The sequence below is a fragment of the Rhamphochromis longiceps genome, linkage group LG12 (assembly GCF_057381845.1).
Source record: "Rhamphochromis longiceps isolate RC_006_pf linkage group LG12, R_longiceps_female_GT1.1, whole genome shotgun sequence".
Taxonomy (NCBI): domain Eukaryota; kingdom Metazoa; phylum Chordata; class Actinopteri; order Cichliformes; family Cichlidae; genus Rhamphochromis; species Rhamphochromis longiceps.
Genome location: NC_140568.1, coordinates 6,696,632 through 6,716,175, shown reverse-complemented (window position 1 = coordinate 6,716,175; position 19,544 = coordinate 6,696,632). Strand labels below are relative to the sequence as shown.

General features: G+C 39.6%; 1 protein-coding gene across 1 annotated transcript; it reads left to right on the top strand.

Moving 5' to 3' along the window:
* The first annotated feature begins 12,926 nt into the window (after window positions 1-12,926).
* On the top strand, window positions 12,927-16,116 carry LOC146656735 (transmembrane protein 230-like). Its single transcript, XM_085424506.1, has 3 exons — window positions 12,927-13,240; window positions 15,183-15,305; window positions 15,403-16,116. Exons 1-3 carry the CDS (start codon window positions 13,145-13,147, stop codon window positions 15,541-15,543), a joined length of 360 nt encoding a protein of 119 aa, XP_085280632.1. The 5' UTR covers window positions 12,927-13,144; the 3' UTR covers window positions 15,544-16,116.
* Window positions 16,117-19,544: the final 3,428 nt, after the last annotated feature.

The following is a 19,544-nucleotide window of genomic DNA, read 5'->3' as shown; positions in this document are numbered from 1 at the left end:
CTACTATAGCTGAGCACTCAAAAGAGCTTTACATAACATGCCTAATTCACCCATTTATACAAGCACCTTTTACCACACCTGGTAAATATCATATCAAACAAACATGGAGTTTCAGACTCAAACATCCTAAATGTTGAGCATTGTCTGTTAGCACTAGCTCCACATGCAAGAAAAATATAACAGATGTATTTAACAAAATGAAGCACAATTTCCCGAATCGACCCCTCTGCTTTATGGGAGCTCATAACATTTGCAGTTATTTTTGGTGATTTTATCTCGCGATAAGGGCATAACTTATCCCATTATTCTGAGATAAAACAGTGCTTGTTTTGTCATGATAGGAAGTTCATTTTCTTTAGAAATCACACAAAAACAAAAGCTTGTTTTCTTGTCATTTATCGGGGATTACGAGTGCAGTTCCAGCCCGGTCAAACTACAGGGGAGCTAGGGGGAATGTTAGTAGGGCAGGGGAGCCCCCCGAAAAGAAAAAAAAAAGCTTTTCAAAATTTATGAGGGAAGCCGAGGTCCCAAAAATATTGACAATATGCTATTTTCCCTATGCATTTCTATTTCTTTTTCATTTCATAATCACCCGTCATGCATAAAATTAGTATATTCCTAATGCGTGATTCATGCATGAGGGTGATTCATCACTAACTTTAATAACGACACTAGCGTAGGTTCTATTCTTGTCGAGCTTGGCTTCCCTTCCCACCTTTGTAAAGCAGAAAATAAATTGAACCGTAACACTCAGGAAAGCCAAGGCGCACTTAATTTCACACAGGAAGGTAGATTGGTAAACGCTCCCCCTCTCTCTTTATCAGCAATAAAGTAAACTTATTACTGAAATGAACGGCTTCTTTTTCCTCGCCGCTCTCCACGCGGCGGCTATTTTTAGATGCTTTGGTCAGTCGTTATTATTCTTATTCACAGAATGATAAATAAAGCTAAGCAAAGTGGTTTATAAATTGTTTAAGGCTATGAAGAAAAAACAAAGTTAACTCTCCTGAAGCTAATATCTCCTCAACATGGTGGATCAACACTATTAAAAACACATCACACTGTACTTCAATCAGCGTCTAACATGGCAGTAGATTCAAATAACGTTCAAATGGGTCCTTATTTAAGGAGAAGACTAGACCATCTATAACTCCACAGTTGAGCACACTTCCTCCTCAGTAATCAGATGAGGGGATCGGTCATCTCCAAGGCTGCCAAGTTACTTTGTGATTGAGAAAACAAAGTCAGGTTTGTATGATATATATTGAGAGTATAAAAGAAGCAATCTGTTATCAGAAGAGAGCAAGTTTATATAAATAATTCATAATCTTGAGATAACGGCTTAAACAAAGTAATTCCCAGAAGAGCCATTTTTTGGCTTCTGCATATTTTTGGTCAGGAAAGGTAATTACAATCTCTTTTCCCCCCCATTGTGGCAATGTGTTTGTATAAGATAAGAAAAAAGAGGAATTTAGTTGCAAAGTTAAATTTACACGGATTGTTATTTGGAATTTATCCTCACACAGTTCAAATTTAAACTGCTCCCTCTGACTTTGATGCACTGGATTAATTAGGATTTGTGGGCTTTAGCACTGCAGTGTGAAAGCCCACTTGAATCTTGATAGATCATTCATCTTCTTTTTCTTCTCTTTGTTTCAAATTCATCTCATTTTTAAGGGGGGTAGTTCTCAAAAAACTTGTGAATATTGTAAAACATATGCATCAGAACTGGGGAAGCAGTCTCTGCTGAACACAGTCTGGGCGTTTCTCAGTCAAGGAGGCCTTTTCTTCACTGTTAGACCACAGTCTCTGTTGTTTCTGATCCTGCAGTAGTTGAGACCAAGCAGCAACATCCTGGGCTGAAGATGAAGGCAACACTGAAGTGCCAAAAAATACACTTCCTGATGTGTCCACTTGAAGCTAACTCCCTGAGAAAACTCAGTTCCTATAGACTTGCATGTAAAAATGAGCAGCTTTTTAGTAGAAATAAGCCTTTTTAGAGAAATCTTCACACAGACACACTGATCAGTAAGCATTTTGAACCAGTTTTACTTCCTGACTCCAAATCTGAAACTGTTTTTGTCTCGCAGATGTGTTTATTTATTTATTTGTCTTAGTTATGATGTTCCAAGTATTTTACAACTAGGATGACCGAACAGAAATCTGAAGCGTTTCAGGATTTAAGACCTAATTTGGATCTCAAGAAAAGGAAAATCTAAATTAAGGAAGGTGTTTTTGTCCTGAAGTCCGTGAACTGATGCTTGACGATGAGTGCAAAAGGAAACTGAAGCCAGCTCAATCAGCAAAATGGGAATCACTGGTACGGGTTATCAAGAAATTTCTTGGAAATCACGGAGCAGAGAATTATGCTGAGGTTGTGGAAACATGCTGAAAGCATATCAGCTCCTGAGTGCTAGAATATCACTGAAGATGCACTTTTTACATTCTCATGTCAACTGTTTTCCCACCAAACCTGCACAATGTCAGTGAGAAGTATGGGGAGAGATTTCACTGAGATATAGAAGTGACGGAAAACCAATATCAGGGAAAATTTCTCCAGAGCATTATGGGGGACTACTGTTGGTTCGTGCAAAGAGAGATGTGCACATTTTGACCTGCTTTAATTTGAGCTAAATTGACAGAAATACACTTTCATGCATCTCTGGCATTGTTTTCTGGTTTGGTTTCAGATTAAATACATTATTGTTGGGAAATAGCTAGAATTCCAGACGTTGCATCATTACATCAGTGACGTCACTGATGTAATGATGCAACCTTAAATCAAATTTTATGTCTGAGAACAGAGTAAAAAATAGATACAGAGCTGGTTGTAAGTTCCCAGTTCAAACTAAAAATATTTTGTGATCTGGTATCTCTATCTGTCTCATGCACAAATAATCTGTGGAAACATTTTGCTAATAACTTAGCACCTGGACCTCTTATCTACATATAGTCATTTGATAGCAGTGGATATAAAGCTAAACCTAAGGCTTCAGGTCAGGACTACACAATGCTGTACTACTGCCACTGGTCCTGAACACAGCTTATAGTGGTGAAGAATATTTTTCTTTAAGTTTCATCCGAATGTATAGAATCCATGTGGATATGATACATGTGGATGAAAACTTTTACAATCCATTCCCTAAACCCAACAGGAAGTTGGATATTTTGAATTTATTGTCAAATTGTTTATTTATTACTCAACTACTTTGGTATAGTATGAATGGGTATGGACTATGTCTTTATCAGCAGGAAAAGTGGTAAAACTTATAGTGGTAAAAATACAGTTAAGTCCAAAAATGTATGCCCTCCTTGAATCTGGGCCATCCAGAGACTGAGATAGGAGTCTTTGCTGGGCCGATTCTGACCCCCGAGCCTTATGTTTGACACTGCTGGAATAAAGGAAGCCAGCCACATGAGACAATAAAGTTCAATGACTCCACTACAGCATGCCCAACGTGCATGGAGGTACGAGGGCCTGATTGATGCGTGCACAACTTAATTTGGAATGTTTGAATGTCTTCTGACTTTTAAACAATGTCTTAGTGCCGCATGAACTCCTCCACTTTGACAGATGTGAAATTAATCTCGTCAGTGCAGATTATATAAATGTAGATTAGATAAGACTAGTAAAAGTAGAGTGGCCATGTTGACGAATTTTGGATTTTGTTAAGCTGCTTTATTTCAAACCAAATTAAAAGTTCATCTGAGTTGTCCTCTTTTCCACTGACATTGTCTCTATCTATCTATCTATCTATCTATCTATCTATCTATCTATCTATCTATCTATCTATCTATCTATCTATCTATCTATCTATCTATCTATCTATCTATCTATCTATCTATCTATCTATCTATCTATCTGTGCCCCACAGGTTTCAAAACAATGCGAACAGTCAGTCAGTGGCTGGCCTTGTCCTCTGGGCCCCACAACCAACTGATCCACACTGCATGTTCAAATGTTTATTATGTTTGTCTTAAAGTTTTATATCTCAGCTGAGCTCTGATGCTGGCATGATGCAGTACGCCATTACAGCGTCATGCGGCAGCACCTGAGAGCTTCTCCCTCCCATGTGGGAAATAATGCTAATACAGTAATTATGAATAAAAGGCCTACATGTGTATTCATAGGAGAGATGCGGGAGTTCATTACACCATCATCATTTCGCACTGTAGAAAAGATTAAGTTACCTCGGCTTAAAATATTAACCGCTGCATTAATACTGTCACTGTATTATAAATATGCTGTGTTACAATTGAGAGAACAAGTTGAATGATTTACTGTGTCACACCTTCAGCTATATATATCCACTCTGTCAGGATCTGCTCCTTCTATCCGTTTATGTTCTCAACATTGACTCCCAGTTTAATCCAGTATCAAATTCTAAATTCTCTGCCTCACACACAAAGTCTTGAATAATCAGAACCATTTAAAAGAACTTAAAGTACCATATAACCTCAATAGATCACTTTGCTCTCAGAGTTGTTGTTCCTTGAGTATTTAAATAAAGAATGGGAGGCAGAGCCTTCAGACCCCTCTTCTGTGGAACCAGCTCCCAGTTTGGATTCAGGGGACAGTGTGTTTTTTAACACTTCTCTGCATTTAGTTAATTCATTATCATTAATCGCTGCCTGTCTTATAGAGTGTGTCTTTTGTCCTATCTCACTCCTCTCACCGCCAACTGATCGTGGCAGATAGTTGCCCCTCCCTGCGCCTGGTTCTGCTGGAAGTTTCTTTCTGTCAGAAGGTAGTTTTTCCTTCCCACAGTCGCCAAATGCTTACTCTATACTATATAAATAAAACAGATGTATCGGTATCTGCTCAGTGTGTCTCACATTAAGGATTTAGAGGCTACCAATCACTGTGCATTTATATCAAAGAAAATCTGTTCCAACGAGAAGAAAAACCTTTTTCTTGACAGCTGACCAAATTGCATGGAAAGGATTGCCAAACTCCCTAACAAACCTAATTTGATTAATCCACCCGGCTCGTACATTACAATCACAAGACTTAAACTCATGATTAAAACTCCTTCTAAGATAAATTAAAAGTGACATGCTTACTTCTAGATTCTGTTAAAAAAAACCTGTTGATTTCACTACGCCATGGGATTTCGTTTGGCTCTGTAGACCCAGCAGAGAGGTTTTCTTCCAGCACTGATTGGTTTAATATTCATTATAATGCCTCTGTACGGAGGGAGTTGCAAAGTGAAAGAGGACATATGCTGCAGGGTGGCTGAAAACAGTGTGCAGCTCCATACTGAAGTAGCTGGAAGTTACCTGTCTTGCTCGGTTACATTTTGTTAGCTGCCTTTTTCAGAAGGTCCCTCCTGATACAAGCATCTTTCTCCTCTGCAGAATAGGCTCCAAATATAGGCTTTGTCTTCTTGGCGTCCATAGAACAATGGCTGATGTGCAGCTGCTTCTGAGGTATCCGCAATATTGTTGAGGAAAGCTTGAGCAACCCTGGCTTCTCTGTGTCTGCTGTTACTTTAATTGGCCAGGAGTAAACAGCGATTGTGACTCAGATGCAATCTCAACCTCTTCACCGGTGTGCGGAGTAATTCCCAGCTCTATAAGATGAGGCCACTGTGCAGGACTACACCTGACATAAAGTCACATCCACCTCAGTAAACTGACAGAGACATGCCTGAGACGCATGGGAGCTGGCTGGCTTTTTCTTCCGAAACCTTATAGCTACATTTAAAACAGTTCTTCATATTCAAATGATCTGTTCGCAGTTTTCCTTCAGATTTGAGGTTTTAAAAAACGGGAGGGTGTAAAAACAACAAAAAACAGCATTACATAAATCAAGCATAACAGCGCGATCGTGCCTTATGGCTGTTCGGAGGGATACAGTTGTCTTAAATCATGTGTATTTTAACCACTTCACCAGTTTGCTCCAGACATTTAGCCCCATTAAACACAAAGAATAAATCAACGCTATTTGGCTACTTATGCACACTTATGCATCAGCGCTTTCAGCAAATTCAATTAAGAAAAAATAGTTTTTTATCAATAAAATAAACTATCAATTCAAAAATGCTTCTGTTAAATACTTCAAATGAATTGTTCTGGGACTCACCCAACTTTGATTTTTCACATCCCGATGCTTGGACAGAGCCACATTTGGGCACGGCAGTGATTGCCGAGACGCGCTAGGAGGCGGCGAAGGGAGAGCCAAGTGCGCTCGCCGTGGAGAGCCCTCATATCTGCCGGAGCAGACACCCGAAGCTTCAGGTGCTCCAAGTCTCTTCAGATGATGACGAGTAGCCAACCAAATCTCTCACTGCTTTCTTTTCGAAACCACTGTCGCCCGTATCTACCCCCCCCCCCCCCCCCCCCCCCTCAACCCAACCCTCCCAGCCCCACCCCCTCCTTACCACCACCCAGCCATCCATCCTCACATCACCTCACTATGGCTCAGCATCACTCTTTGTGCGTCATCACAACCGGTCTGTGTCATTCAGAAATCTTTCATTAACCGGTGTCACCCACCTTTCCAGCTGTTAAACTGTACGAGAATACAGTGTGTGTGGAAATGCTCAAAGACTTTTACTATTTACTATTTTTGTAAGGTTATGTAAGTGTACTTTCAGTCTTCAGGAGTCCGTACCAAACTTTTACTCCCCCCCCCAGTGAAGGAATGTTCGTGTGTTGCAGATGTTTAAAGTGTTTTTGATCCCAGAGATAAAAGTAAAGGTGATGTCTAGTTTTATTTAAAAATCTGTGTAACACTTTTGATTACAGCCAAGAAATAACTCTATAGCCTAAAATACACATGTTCATGTTTCTGACCAGAAACAGTTGTGTTCTTAATGAAAAGGCGTCTTCTTTTACACATCTCCACATCTCCAAGACTTGCACCATCATAAATGAGTTTTTTTTTACACACATTTTAAACACACTTGTATCAAGCTCCTTCTTAAACTCACATTTGTTATTATCACATCTGGAATGACACTCTCTTTTTAAGTCCAACTTCCTTTTATATTTATTTGTAATTTGATATAACCAAACATACATTCTCTTATGACTCCATCCATCCATACATTCGCTTCTGCTTATCCAGTTTAGGGTTGCGGGGAACCTCGGGCTATTATAGGGCACAAGGGTACACCCTGGACAGGTCACCAGTCTCTTGCAGAGCATGATTTAAAATATAAATTACATTTTATGGGTGGTAAACAAGGTACACAATTATTCACGGGCTTTGCCTGATAACACTTTGTTCCCCATCAGCAAAATGAAAGCAGCTGCCTTCTATATTTAAAAACTTTGGTGCAGGAATCACACCCTAACATCCAGTAACAGTACATCTGCAGCAATAACACAGTAGCCTGTAGTTACTAAGTAAGTACTTTATTTACACTGTGAGTTATTTCTAAATATCTGCTATTACCCACCCTGCTCCAGCTTTCTTTTTTCTTCTTCTTTGCTGCTCATTAACTACACACTAATTTTACGGATACCCCCTAAAAAATAATTAGACTGTAATTGCTCCAAGCTGTGGCTTCAAATATTAACACCATTACCACTAACAGGACTAATCCTCCTGCGCGTTTAAACACAACACACTGCATTATGAAAGCGTGATGAGCAACAAACGCACCTATAGCTGACATTTGCGGCATACAGTATAGTCTATAAGACCCTCGGTCCATCTGTTGCACACTCAGTCGATACTCATTTGTTAATGTCTGAGCAGCGAGAGATGATTGTAATTTATAAAGCATTGCCATTTCAGCAGGGATTGTGATTATTCAGTGGCTGTGCATTTTTCCCTTTTTTCAATTAAGCTATGAGGAAGAGATGAGACAGAAACAAGCACACACATACACACATTTAGCTACACATGGATAAACACGGTACATTGATTTTTTTGTTGGGGTGGGGGATTGATTCTTTTCTTCCCACTGTGGACAAATCCAGGTTTAGCCAGTTGGAGTATTTGTTGTTTTTCAAACTGGTTTCAGATATGAAGGCTTTACCCGAGGCTGCTGCCTGTTTTAAGTGAGAGATTTTAAGCCGAAGTAAACATTTGGGCAGTTAAAGTCAGCTTGTGTGTTCAATCAATGATGAGACTTTCAGCTCACAATGCCTCATCTTTTCTTTTTCCTTTTTTTTTTTACCTGCCGGTATATCCGGCGAGCACGTCTACTTCATCTTGCCAAAAGCAAAAATCGCAACCAGACCTCTGAACTCCCCAAGAGTGCATTCAAATCAGCGAAAGGTACGGCGTGACATAAATAGGCATATCTATTTTGCTTGCACAATAAATTGAAAAGCAAAGGTCACAGATGGATTTTCTTTAAAATTGAAAAACAATTTTCACCGCAATTTTAGCAAAAATCACGACATTTAGGCAGATTATGTGTCATTACTGCGTATGCATGACTGTCTGGCGCTGACAAACCACTTTGTAATAAGCATTTAACGCAACAATAGCTTTGTAATTATGTTATGCATTAAAAACTAGCCTGCAAGACACCCGTGCTGTTGATTTGTGTGTATTTGCATCCTGTTAGGCCCTATCGTGCTATCTGCTGGAAAAGTAATTACCTGTCTGTGCCGCCCATGCAGTGAGGTGGGCTGCTGAGTTTGAAAGAAACTGAAATCAATATCTCTGCACTGGAAGACACATTTCCTGTCATGGAGGCAAGAAACCTGACTCTAGCATTCATACTAATGTTGGCATTTACAGTGACATTCGCCTTAATTGCATATCAAGAGATTTTCTCTCCTGTGCTTATGACTTTGACAAAACCAGCTCCAGGATTTCAATCATCGAAGCTGTTAAATGCACACTGCTGACATTACTCTGTGACTAATGTGAAATGCTTGGCATGCAAAGCAGGCAAATTTGAAGATCGAAGCTGCTACTTTGCGTGTCGTGTGTCATGTTCTCGAGGCAACTGTTCTTTTTTTTGTTATAAGCTGAAGGGGGGAAAAAGGGGAGATGGCAATGTGAAATAAAGGTGATAGATTCTGTCATCAGGCTGATGAAGCTCCTTATACCAAGTGTGCTGCAGTAGTCTGCTGTCCTCCCACGCACACAACTAACCTCAGGCTCACACCTGAAATGCAGATTGAAGAGCAAAAAAGGAGGAAAAAAACCCATCAGTGGCTGTGGTCAGAAATACAAGAGTCATCACTGCGTCCTCCTGCAACCATCCTGTGTGACATACAGCACCTGCGATGATGTGAGCAAGGAAGCATCCATCACTTCATTACCGCTTGGCATAAATTTTACATAAGCTCCTAGTGTTCAGCGCCAAGTGACAATTCTGTGATTCACTCAAAGCTGACAGATCCTTTTGTATTTAATTGTGCCCAATCAGTTCCATGAAACCGATACAGTAATGCATTCACAGCCGTCAGAATAAGGCAGTATCTTTCCTCGGTGACGCACAAAAGAAAGTAATTAAAAAGTGATTTTTTAGTGTTATTCTAATTAGGACGATGAAGTGTGGCTGCAGGAATTTTAAATGACTTCGGGGTGTCTGTTTAAAGAAGGCTTTTACTCAATCCACACAAGGAGCATTAAAAAAAGACAGGTTTAAAGCCATGCCTGCTGTTCACTATACTTTGATTGAAATGCTGAAGCTGTCTAGCAGAAGCAAGCCGCTATAGGCACTGCAATGTTAAGTTCAATATTTAACATAGTCACCACCTTCATGACTTGCTTTGTTGTTGTGACAGGTCTTAGAAGTTAACCACATCATTGGGCAAACTCTTAAAAAGGTCAGGAGTTACTAAAGTTTGTACAGTTTATGGCTTTTCAGTAACGTCGTGGTGGCACTGAAGGAAAAGTCAAGGGCTCACAAGAGGCGTTCCTCTTCTCGAGAGATTCCTCCAGATAAGTGAAGACTGCAACCTGGTGGAGGGAAAAAAGGAGAATCAGGGCAAAAACAGCTGGATTAAAGAGATGGGGGTGGGGGTGGGGGGCAATGAATGTTTCTATGGTAATCCAGCTCCTATTTGCTCAAATATTTCAGCCTGGACCAAAAACGGCCCAGACAGTATCATCCTTTAGCCGTACTTTAATGTGATACATATTTCTTTTCATCCAATGTTCAATATTTGAGCAGGCACACACACACACACACACACACACACACACACACACACACACACACACACACACACACACACACACACACACACACTCACTCTCACTCTCACACAAAAGAACAAACCCACAGATCAAAAACATGGAAAGTATATTACATGTCGCAGAACTTATTTTAAATTTTGAAAAGCTTGTTGCTCAGCAGCACCTGTGCACCACCTACATGGCGCATTTGATCATTTCTGAAACCCGGTGGGTTTAAAAGTAATAAGGCAAAGCCACAGGCAGATTGCATGATGCTCAAGTGGTATAATGGTCGAGGCTTTTATTGGGCTCCATTCGTGGTTCTATCTGCAATTGCTGTAATGAAGACAGACCTAATTATCTCAGCAGACAGAACTCCACTATGAACAGGACTCTAATTATGGCCTAAATGCTGTTCTCTTATACTGTTCAGAGTCGTACTCGGGGGGTTATAAGAGAGTTGGCTGTGGCCGTCTTCACACACACACACACACACACACACACACACACACACACCTTGGGGGCTCAGTGTGCTCAGCTGTTCTGATGTGCTTCTGTGCAGGCATCATGGTGTAGTGGCAGGGATTATCTAACATGACAACGCACTCTCTTCCCGTCTTTGACTGGTGACAGCTTACCCAGTCATCTGATTAATTAATTACAACTCCACGTGTCATTAGACCAGAATTCTTATTTATGGTCTCAAACACTTTGGTAAATGGTAAATGGCCTGTATTTATATAGCGCTTTACTAGTCCCTAAGGACCCCAAAGCGCTTTACATATCCAGTCATCCACCCATTCACGCACACATTCACACACTGGTGATGGCAAGCTACATTGTAGCCACAGCCACCAATAGTTTACAAGAAGATCCTATTGAAATTCTAAACCCCCATGGGATGAAAAAAAAAGACAATAGATGAAGTAATGTCTGAACACAAATGTTAGGGGCAGCAGAGTTACTTACAGATAGATTATTCCATCAGTGGTACCATTTGGAGCCCATTTATTTTGAATTTATGAATGTAAAATAACTGCAGATTTATCTGGTCTTGTAGATTGTCTCAAGGCTGCAGAGCAGATAAATTGAATGCCGTGTTTCTAAATTCACACTGAGGGGGAGGCTAAGCGGCTTGTGCAGTGACCTTGATTGTAGCTATTGAACCTCCAAATAAGGAGACCGAACAGATAAGAGCGGCGTTATTTGGCACACAAAGGAAGACAATCCAGTGACGCAGCCGTGGCGTCAGCTGATGAGCAGAGTCAACATGCAATCACAGAGCCCAGTGAGGTATGAGTTAGGAAACTGGAATGAGTGATAAAGCAAAGGGCAAAGTTTGCCCTCAGTAACAGGTATAGTAAAGAACGTCTGCACAATCTGTTATTTCCGAAGGCCGCTTATATGACTCTGCATTCGCCCACTGCAATTTGGAATAGTAATGCAATTTTAAAGTGGTTTCCAGAGGACAGAATACATTTTGCTAAATCCCACTAAAACGAAGATGAAATGCAGGCGGGGTGGATTTGAAAAGATCATTTCTCGCTGAAACTCTGAGAAATCTGTAAATATCAATGACAAACTTAAGACAAGAGAACGCACTGTGCTCTGTGATGTAGAAGAATTTGTGTTGTGTGCAATGGAAAGAAAAGGAAAAAATCCAAATGATTTTAGGGCTTCAATCACCCCCAGAGATCAACATTATGGCCTTAACGATGAGACAGTCAAGGTCACTCAGCATACTAATGATCACCAGAAACTCATCCTCTGCCAAAGTGTAGGCTTACTTTAAAGAGTATTACTGATGCTGCGAGCGATAAGAATATGCATTTGATTTACTGCTCATGATAAAAGAGCTTTATTTATTTATTTATTTATTTGTCATCCTGCAGACATTTAATAACTGACTGTAGAGCCCATGACTCTAGCAAGACCTCCGATGAGTCAGGTAGCATCTCAGTTCCGCCTAAATCTGCATGGCACTTCCGTCTCATACAAGGAGCTAGTATGAAAAACACAAATTAAAATAAAAATACAGTACACAACCACAGAAGCTTTAATTAGTCATTTCAGATGGATTGAGGGTTTTTGCTTATTACATGGTCAGTCACTCACAGACTGGATTATTGATGTGCGTAACCAGGGAGGTGGCAATAAACTGGCAGAGGTGACTTTGTATACAAACACCTGGAGTTCATCCACATCTGAAGCAGACAAAAATGTGCCAATTATCACTTCAGGATTAAGAGACTCGTTAATGTGTCCTTTTTGAAGAGAAGCTGTTGATCTGGTTAATTGTTTTTAGACATCATGTAACTGTCAATTTATTTCCTGTTTTAATGTACATTTATGAAAATAAATACAGGAGATTGTATTTCAGTGATTAAAACGGCCTTCAGAGGGAGTGGGTTAGTCTTAGCTTCTTCTGTTACGTGAAATGGTATCAAAATCTGCAGTCTCGCCAGAAACGTTATCTTCTATAAGCACAGTGTGATTACAAAGACAGAACAGAACATCCCAGGAAATGAACATCCGCACAAAGAGATGAATCTCGACACCGCAGGGTCATGTCTGTGACTCGCAGTGACCCGGTCATTTTAATAAGACTCAACAGCGCCCTCTGGTGGCAGACATGGCGTGGTGCAAATCTTCCTTTTTATTGTAAAACAGTTAATTGCGCTAAAGCACATCTGAAAACTTTTCTTTTTTGTGATTTAGCTTAACGTTATTTTTTCATCTCGCACAGCACATGCAACGTTTAAGTTAAAATTACGCGTTAAATCGAAGTTTCTGGAAGTTAATAATGACGCTTCAGATTGCGCAGGCGCAGAGTGTATACGTACTGAAAACACGGAAGGTCCAACACCATATTCCCAAACAGAGGCTTCTACGCTGTAAACTCTTTATAAAACGTCGTCGGAGCGGCCCTAGAATAAGCCAAGTGCGGTATTGTTTTATTTTGGCAGTTGCGGTTTAAGAGTGATGCCTGTCGAGTAGTTGGGCCTTTTCTGCTTTTCTGCTTCATCTGAAAGCAAACCGCTGAAGAAGATGCCCGCTCGTAATGTTGTGTCCAACGGGATCCCTAACAGCAAAGTTAGGTATTCCAGGTTAGCCACTGACGACGACGGCTACATTGATTTACAGGTAAAACAGAAGGTGTAACGCTAGGATACGTTACCATTGCTTTTATTTTTAGATAATAGACTAAAGTTGGTGCACTGGTTTCGACCACTACAGTATGAATATAAAGGGGTACTGCAGCAATAGATGGCCGCTGTCATTTCCGAGCTAAGGTAGCCCTGTTGACGTCATCGGGGTTGTTGGGGGGGGGGGGTCCTGTGATATTAATTCTTATAACCTCTTGATGTTCTCATCAAAGTTTGGTGAATGTTCACAAGAAGTACTGCATAACCAACACTTTTAAAGGACTGTGCAAATGTCTTGAGCCACCCTACTTTGAAGGAGTCAGACTTGGCATTTTTTAAGTGGTCCTAAGCAATACATAGACTGAAACAAAAAGACTGCTGGCTTATTTGCTTTTGCTGTTTAAAAGTAGAATGGGAGGCAGAGCCTTGCAGTTTCAGGCCCCTCTTCTATGGAACAAGCTCCCAGTTTGGAAGTATTTCTTGTTCTCTCACCTGTGTTACGACCCCCTCTTTTCACTCAGTATGTGTTTAGTACACCACTCTATTCAATCGTGAATTATTATTAATGTCCGGATCTCTTCCACAGTTTATTGTATCTTTTGTCCTGGCTTCCTCCCCTCAATCCCAACCAGTCATAGGAGATGGCTACCCCTCCCTGACCCTGATTCTTTCAACGTTTCTTCCTGTTAATAGGGAGATTTTCCTTCCCATTTTTGCCAAGTGCTTGCTCATAGGGGGTCGTTTAATTGTTGGGGTATTCTCTGTATTATTCTAGGGTCTTTACCTTAAAATATAAAGCCCCTTGAGGCGTCTGTTGCTTTAATTTGACACTATAAGAATTTCACTCTCAGAAAGTTGAGTTGAATCAAACAGTAGTTCTCCAGGCTTTCTGAAGGTCTTTCAAAACCATTCTTTGGAAACTGGCTGCGTTTTTACTCATTTAAGGTCCAGTCCTTGTACCGGAACATTTTGTGAGAAATGTCTTTTTGTTTTTTCAGCTACTTTCAGCTGTGAATAAAGGAAGCATTAAAAATGGCACCTAACTCAGTGTTGTGTCTACACATAACAGGCAACTTAGCATATTTTAAATCTTGTATTTGGGTACTTTGTTATGAGCAGGCTGTCACAAAAAGCACCTAACTTTATGTGTCTTTAGTTGGATCTGTGAAAATGCCAAAGATAACACAGTTTGACAGACACTAAATAGTTTTTTAGGGCCTGCATTTCAGCCAATGGTGTTTGGAATCTTGTCACAATTAAATCATGAACACAGAAAAATATGATCAGATTTTGATCCACCGTGCGATGCCCTCTAGTAGGGGTAGGTGACAGCTTCAAAATTACCAGCACAATATTGCAAGAACATTTACTGTAATGTAAATGCATGCTTTTGCTACACTAGTGATATTGCATTTTGACATTTTTATATCATGTAAAAAATTATAGACGTATTATTGCAGACAACACGATATGGTACAGCCCTACCTTCTGGAAATCGTTGGCAACAGCTTCATTTTTCAGTCGGGCAGAGATCCCAAACACACTGCCAGTGCAGTCAAAGCATACCTGGATAAAAAACACACACAATAGAACACTGTCAGTCATGGATTGGCCTCCTCAGAGAAGGAAAATAAACATTATTGAAGCAGTGTGGGATATACTGTATTTCCATGTGTTTTTGAATCTGTCAATAAATTGCTGCACCTATTTGCCATTTTCCTAGCAAAATACTAAAAGAAAAATTAGGGTTAGCTTGAGATGTTTGCACAGTACTATACATCCATGTTTTTATGAGAATAGGGCAATTTATTTAAAGCTGATTCGATGGAAAACATCTCTCTAGTCTGATGATTTTGACACAGAAGAGGAAAAACGGACACTTCCAAGAAACCTTGTGTTTCACAGAAATGTTTTTGAAATGAAATATTTCCCCTCTACAGTTCAAGAAGAGCCCACCCAAGGTCCCATATAAAGCCATCGCACTAGCCACGATCCTTTTCCTAATCGGCTCGCTGTTGATCATCATCGGTGCTCTTCTCTTGGCTGGCTACTTTGGCGTCACTGTAAGTAATTTTCTAGGTCACACTTTTTCTTGTTACATCCTTTTACTGGCCATACAATGTCATCATGTTAAGAGAATAAATGTTTTCTTTCTTTTAGCACACAGACCGGACCGTGCCTGTCCTCATCATCGGGATCCTTGTCTTCCTGCCTGGATTTTACCACCTACGGATAGCTTACTATGCATCAAAGGGCTACCCGGGGTACTCTTATGATGACATCCCAGACTTTGATGACTGACAATTGCTAAAGCCCCAGTCCTGCTGTGCTTACATGTAGTGAATTTAAGGTCGTGATATATTTAAAGAAAATGAGATCCCTTTTTTTGTTTTTCATAATTGTTTTTAAATTACAATATTGTTCCTATAGATTTTTCTACCTAGGTTCTTAATGCCAGGTTGCTAATAGCAACTGTTTTTTTTAATCTTTGTATTTGTTTTATAGCTTGATAAATGAATAAAAAAGATTTGTATTATTTCTTTTGATTTATATAAAACCATTTCAGTTTGTTTATAGAATATTTTACCTTATGTAGTACAACCAATGTGGCCACATATAGTGAGTCTTTTAACTGCTTCACTACAACCAGTTTTTATTTTGTGTATTCTTTAGGTAGATCCATCAGGTCAGTGGCAGAGAGAATAAATAATTTAAAACTAAAGTAGCTGCAACCAACATAACAAATACCTGGTATACCTATTATATACACAATATCACCTCTGTGGCATAATAATGATATTTAATAAAAGGCTAGCGTTGTGTCTTCACATCCCGTGTAGTGAAGATTGCCTCGCCCTAGTTAATGCTTCCTCACTGCTCTGAGTTGTTCTTTCCCCGAGGATTTTGTGTGATTAATTCCAATCCTTCGATCTCCATATGGTGCACCTGGCCTGTGAGAGTAAACACTGTCAAACAGTACACAAGCAATTAAGGCCTGACATTCTGCTGACATTTGCCCCTCTAATCTGCGCCATCAACTCATCACTCTCAGCATAATTTGAAAGTGTGCTGGTGAAAGCCAAGACTGCCACCTCGAGTCCTCCACCCCCCCCCCCTCCCCCCAGATAATGTCATATGTAAAACACATTGCTAGTAAAGGTTGGACGTCTATATAATCCTTTCAGAAGCCTAGTAACCCGCTGTTTGCCAAAGGGATAATTCGAGGGTAGCTGCTTGTGTTCTCGTTGTTTCTCTTTCCTTGCTATCGAATGAGCCCACCCAACTGTACACTGATCACAAACTGCCGGGCCTTAGATCAGATTATGCACTTTAAATCAGCTCAGATTCTTTGTTTTTTAAGTGCTTCCTGTGGTTCCAGGAGGCATTCGCACACAAAACGTCTTACAGAGGACTGAGATTTACTGTGTTTGTCCCGGAAACAAACATTTTTTATACTCTCAATGCTTTCTATCATATTGTTTTTTATGCTCTCTGAGGTGAGTCTTTTAAAATTACTGCTTTTACGTGAAACCCGTCAAACCTAGTATGGTGATATCATAAGTTGAGCGTTACGAGACAATAGAGTTGTTGAGCAGACACATAATAACAGACACAAAGTAAGTGTACAGTAATATTGCAGGGATATTCAGTAATTTTAACTGTTTATATGGACAGATGAGTCCGTGTTACTCTTGAGTCTTGTCAAAGCAACATCACTGCAAAATAGTAATAAAAAGCTAAGTTTTCTCAACTATATTGGCTTGTTGATTTTTACTCAGAATCATTACACAAGTGTTTAACTGGGTCAGGTGTACTGTCTGGCCCAGCTGATCCACTGTTGCATCACCCAAAAACAAGGACCTGGCATTAACCTTTATTACTGAAAGGTGATTTCAGTGACTTTAAGTTTAACATGGTTGTTAATGCCAGACAGCCTTGTCTGAGTATTTCAGAAGCTGCTGATCGGCTAGGAATTTTCCCACACAGCCATCTCTAAGGTTTATAGAGGATAATCATAAAAAGATCAATTATTTAGTGAGCAGCAGTTCTCTGTGTGAAAATCCCTTGTTGATGCCAGGAGGCAGAGATGAATGGCCAGACACTAGCTCAATCAACTGCTCTTTACAAGCATGTGATACAGAAGAGCACATCTGAATACTTTACACAGTGAACCTAGAAGCAATTGGGCTGTAGAAAAGACCACAACAGGAGTCACTCCTGTCAGGGTAGAACAGGAAGCTGGGCTACAATTCCTGGCACACTTTGGGGCCCTTAGTACAAACTCAGCATTATTTAAATGCCACAGCCTAACTTAGTATTGCTGCTGATCATGTCTATCCCTTTTTGAGCGCAGTGTATTGTCTGATGGCTGCTTGCAGCAGAATAACGTACCACGTCATAAAGCTCAGATCATCCCAAACTGGTTTCTTGGACATGACAATGAGTTCATTGTACACAAATGACCTCCACAGTCAGCAGTTCTCAATCCATTAGGGCTCCTTTGGGATATGGTAGAACAGGACTTTCGCATCATGAGTGCAGTCGTCTGCAGGAATTGTGTGACGTTATCATGTTAATGTGGACCAAAATCTCTGAGGAACCGTTTTGAATGTTGAATCTATTCCTTCAAGAATTAAGACAGTACTGAAAGTAGCCAAAAGTGATTTCCAATGTTCCTATGTGTTTTTTAATGTCTAAAACGTTTACTTATATTATTTAAAAATGTAGTGAACAGAATTTATGAAGGGGTTTTATATAAAATAAGGAAATGACCTGTTTTGCAGGCATCTTTTGCTTTTTTTTCCTGCTTTACATCTCTGCCTTCTGGCATCATTTATTGCAATTTCTTCTCTCCTTTTAGTCTGATCTCTTATAAAAATAATATTAATGACAATCAGAGTTTTTCATTCATAAAAATGACATATAACGATTATAATCCAACAAGTCATTTTTAGCAGTTTAAATTCCTGCAATCATATTTTGGCAGACAATGGTACTAAAATGGTGTGCCTAATAAAGTGACTGGTGAGTGGATGAACCCAGGAACAGTACAGAAGTGATTTTGGTAAATTAGATAAGCTCGTCCGTCTGACCAAACTGATCCACTGTAGCATTACTATTAACCAAGGACACACTAAATACTATACTATAAACTATACATATATAATACATGAACGTACATGCAGTAGATTCTATATTTGGACACAATCATAAACCTTAGACGGTTAATACAGCCATCCGGTGACACCACGTGATCTGGCACTGGATTGGCTATTTTAAAAAGTAATATAAAGCATACCCAATAATCTTTAACCAGCTGCAGTCACTGTCAGTCACACAGCAGGTTTGAGTATTCGGCTCATTTTAGGAGGCAGGATCACAGGAAGCGTTTTTGAGGTAAGATAATTTGGCAGGAAACTTACTCAAAGCCTTCACTCGAAACTTAAAAGAAGTAACAGTCGTCTCATACTTAAATAGAAACGTTTTAGCCTTTTCTTTTAGCAAGAAAAATCAAAATAAATAGTTTTAAGAACACTAAATGACTTTGTGGTTCATTAGCCGGACTAAAGCGCAGCAAACTGTTTAGCTAATGCTAAGTTGGTTTAACTGTAGATACAGATCTTGTTCCCTGCTAATACACTTTTTATTTTATTTTACACACTGTAGTTTTGAGGTTTTTTTTTTAGTGTGTTGCCTTTTAGGAAAATTAATGTGAGATTTATGGTGAAAATAATAACTGGTTCTTGCTACTATGACGTTTAGCGGAAAGCTAATTCGTGTTCTTTATTGGAGGTTAAATTAGCATTTTTAAAAAAGAAATGTATGTTTATCGATTTCTAAAACATAGTTTTTACTGGCATTCAGATTATCAAACGATTGCAGCTTTTTTTTTAAATCCCACTGTTAAGAAATTTCTTTCTGGTAAAAAAAAAAAAAAGTCAGCAGGCTTGTAACAAGCTATTATAAGATGGCTATAAATTATGTGTAACACTGATAAATTTTAGGTGATCTTACTGAAAAGGTTAGTGTGCTTGTATTATAAAGAAATCACAGCTAATCCCGAACATGAAATGGTGAATATTGTTACAAACATGTCCGTTTAGGTTAGTTTTGCAGATAGTTGGAGCTACTTCCTCGCAGCATGTTTTTTTTAATGTTAAGTGATTTAACAGCCGACTAAAATGTGTCTTTAAGGTTTGCGTTTGCCTTTTGTTAAGACCATCACCCGTTTTTCCCACGGAAAGGCGCTTTTGTCTGGGGCGCTAAAGGACCAATTTCATAAACTAACACAGACACAGGCA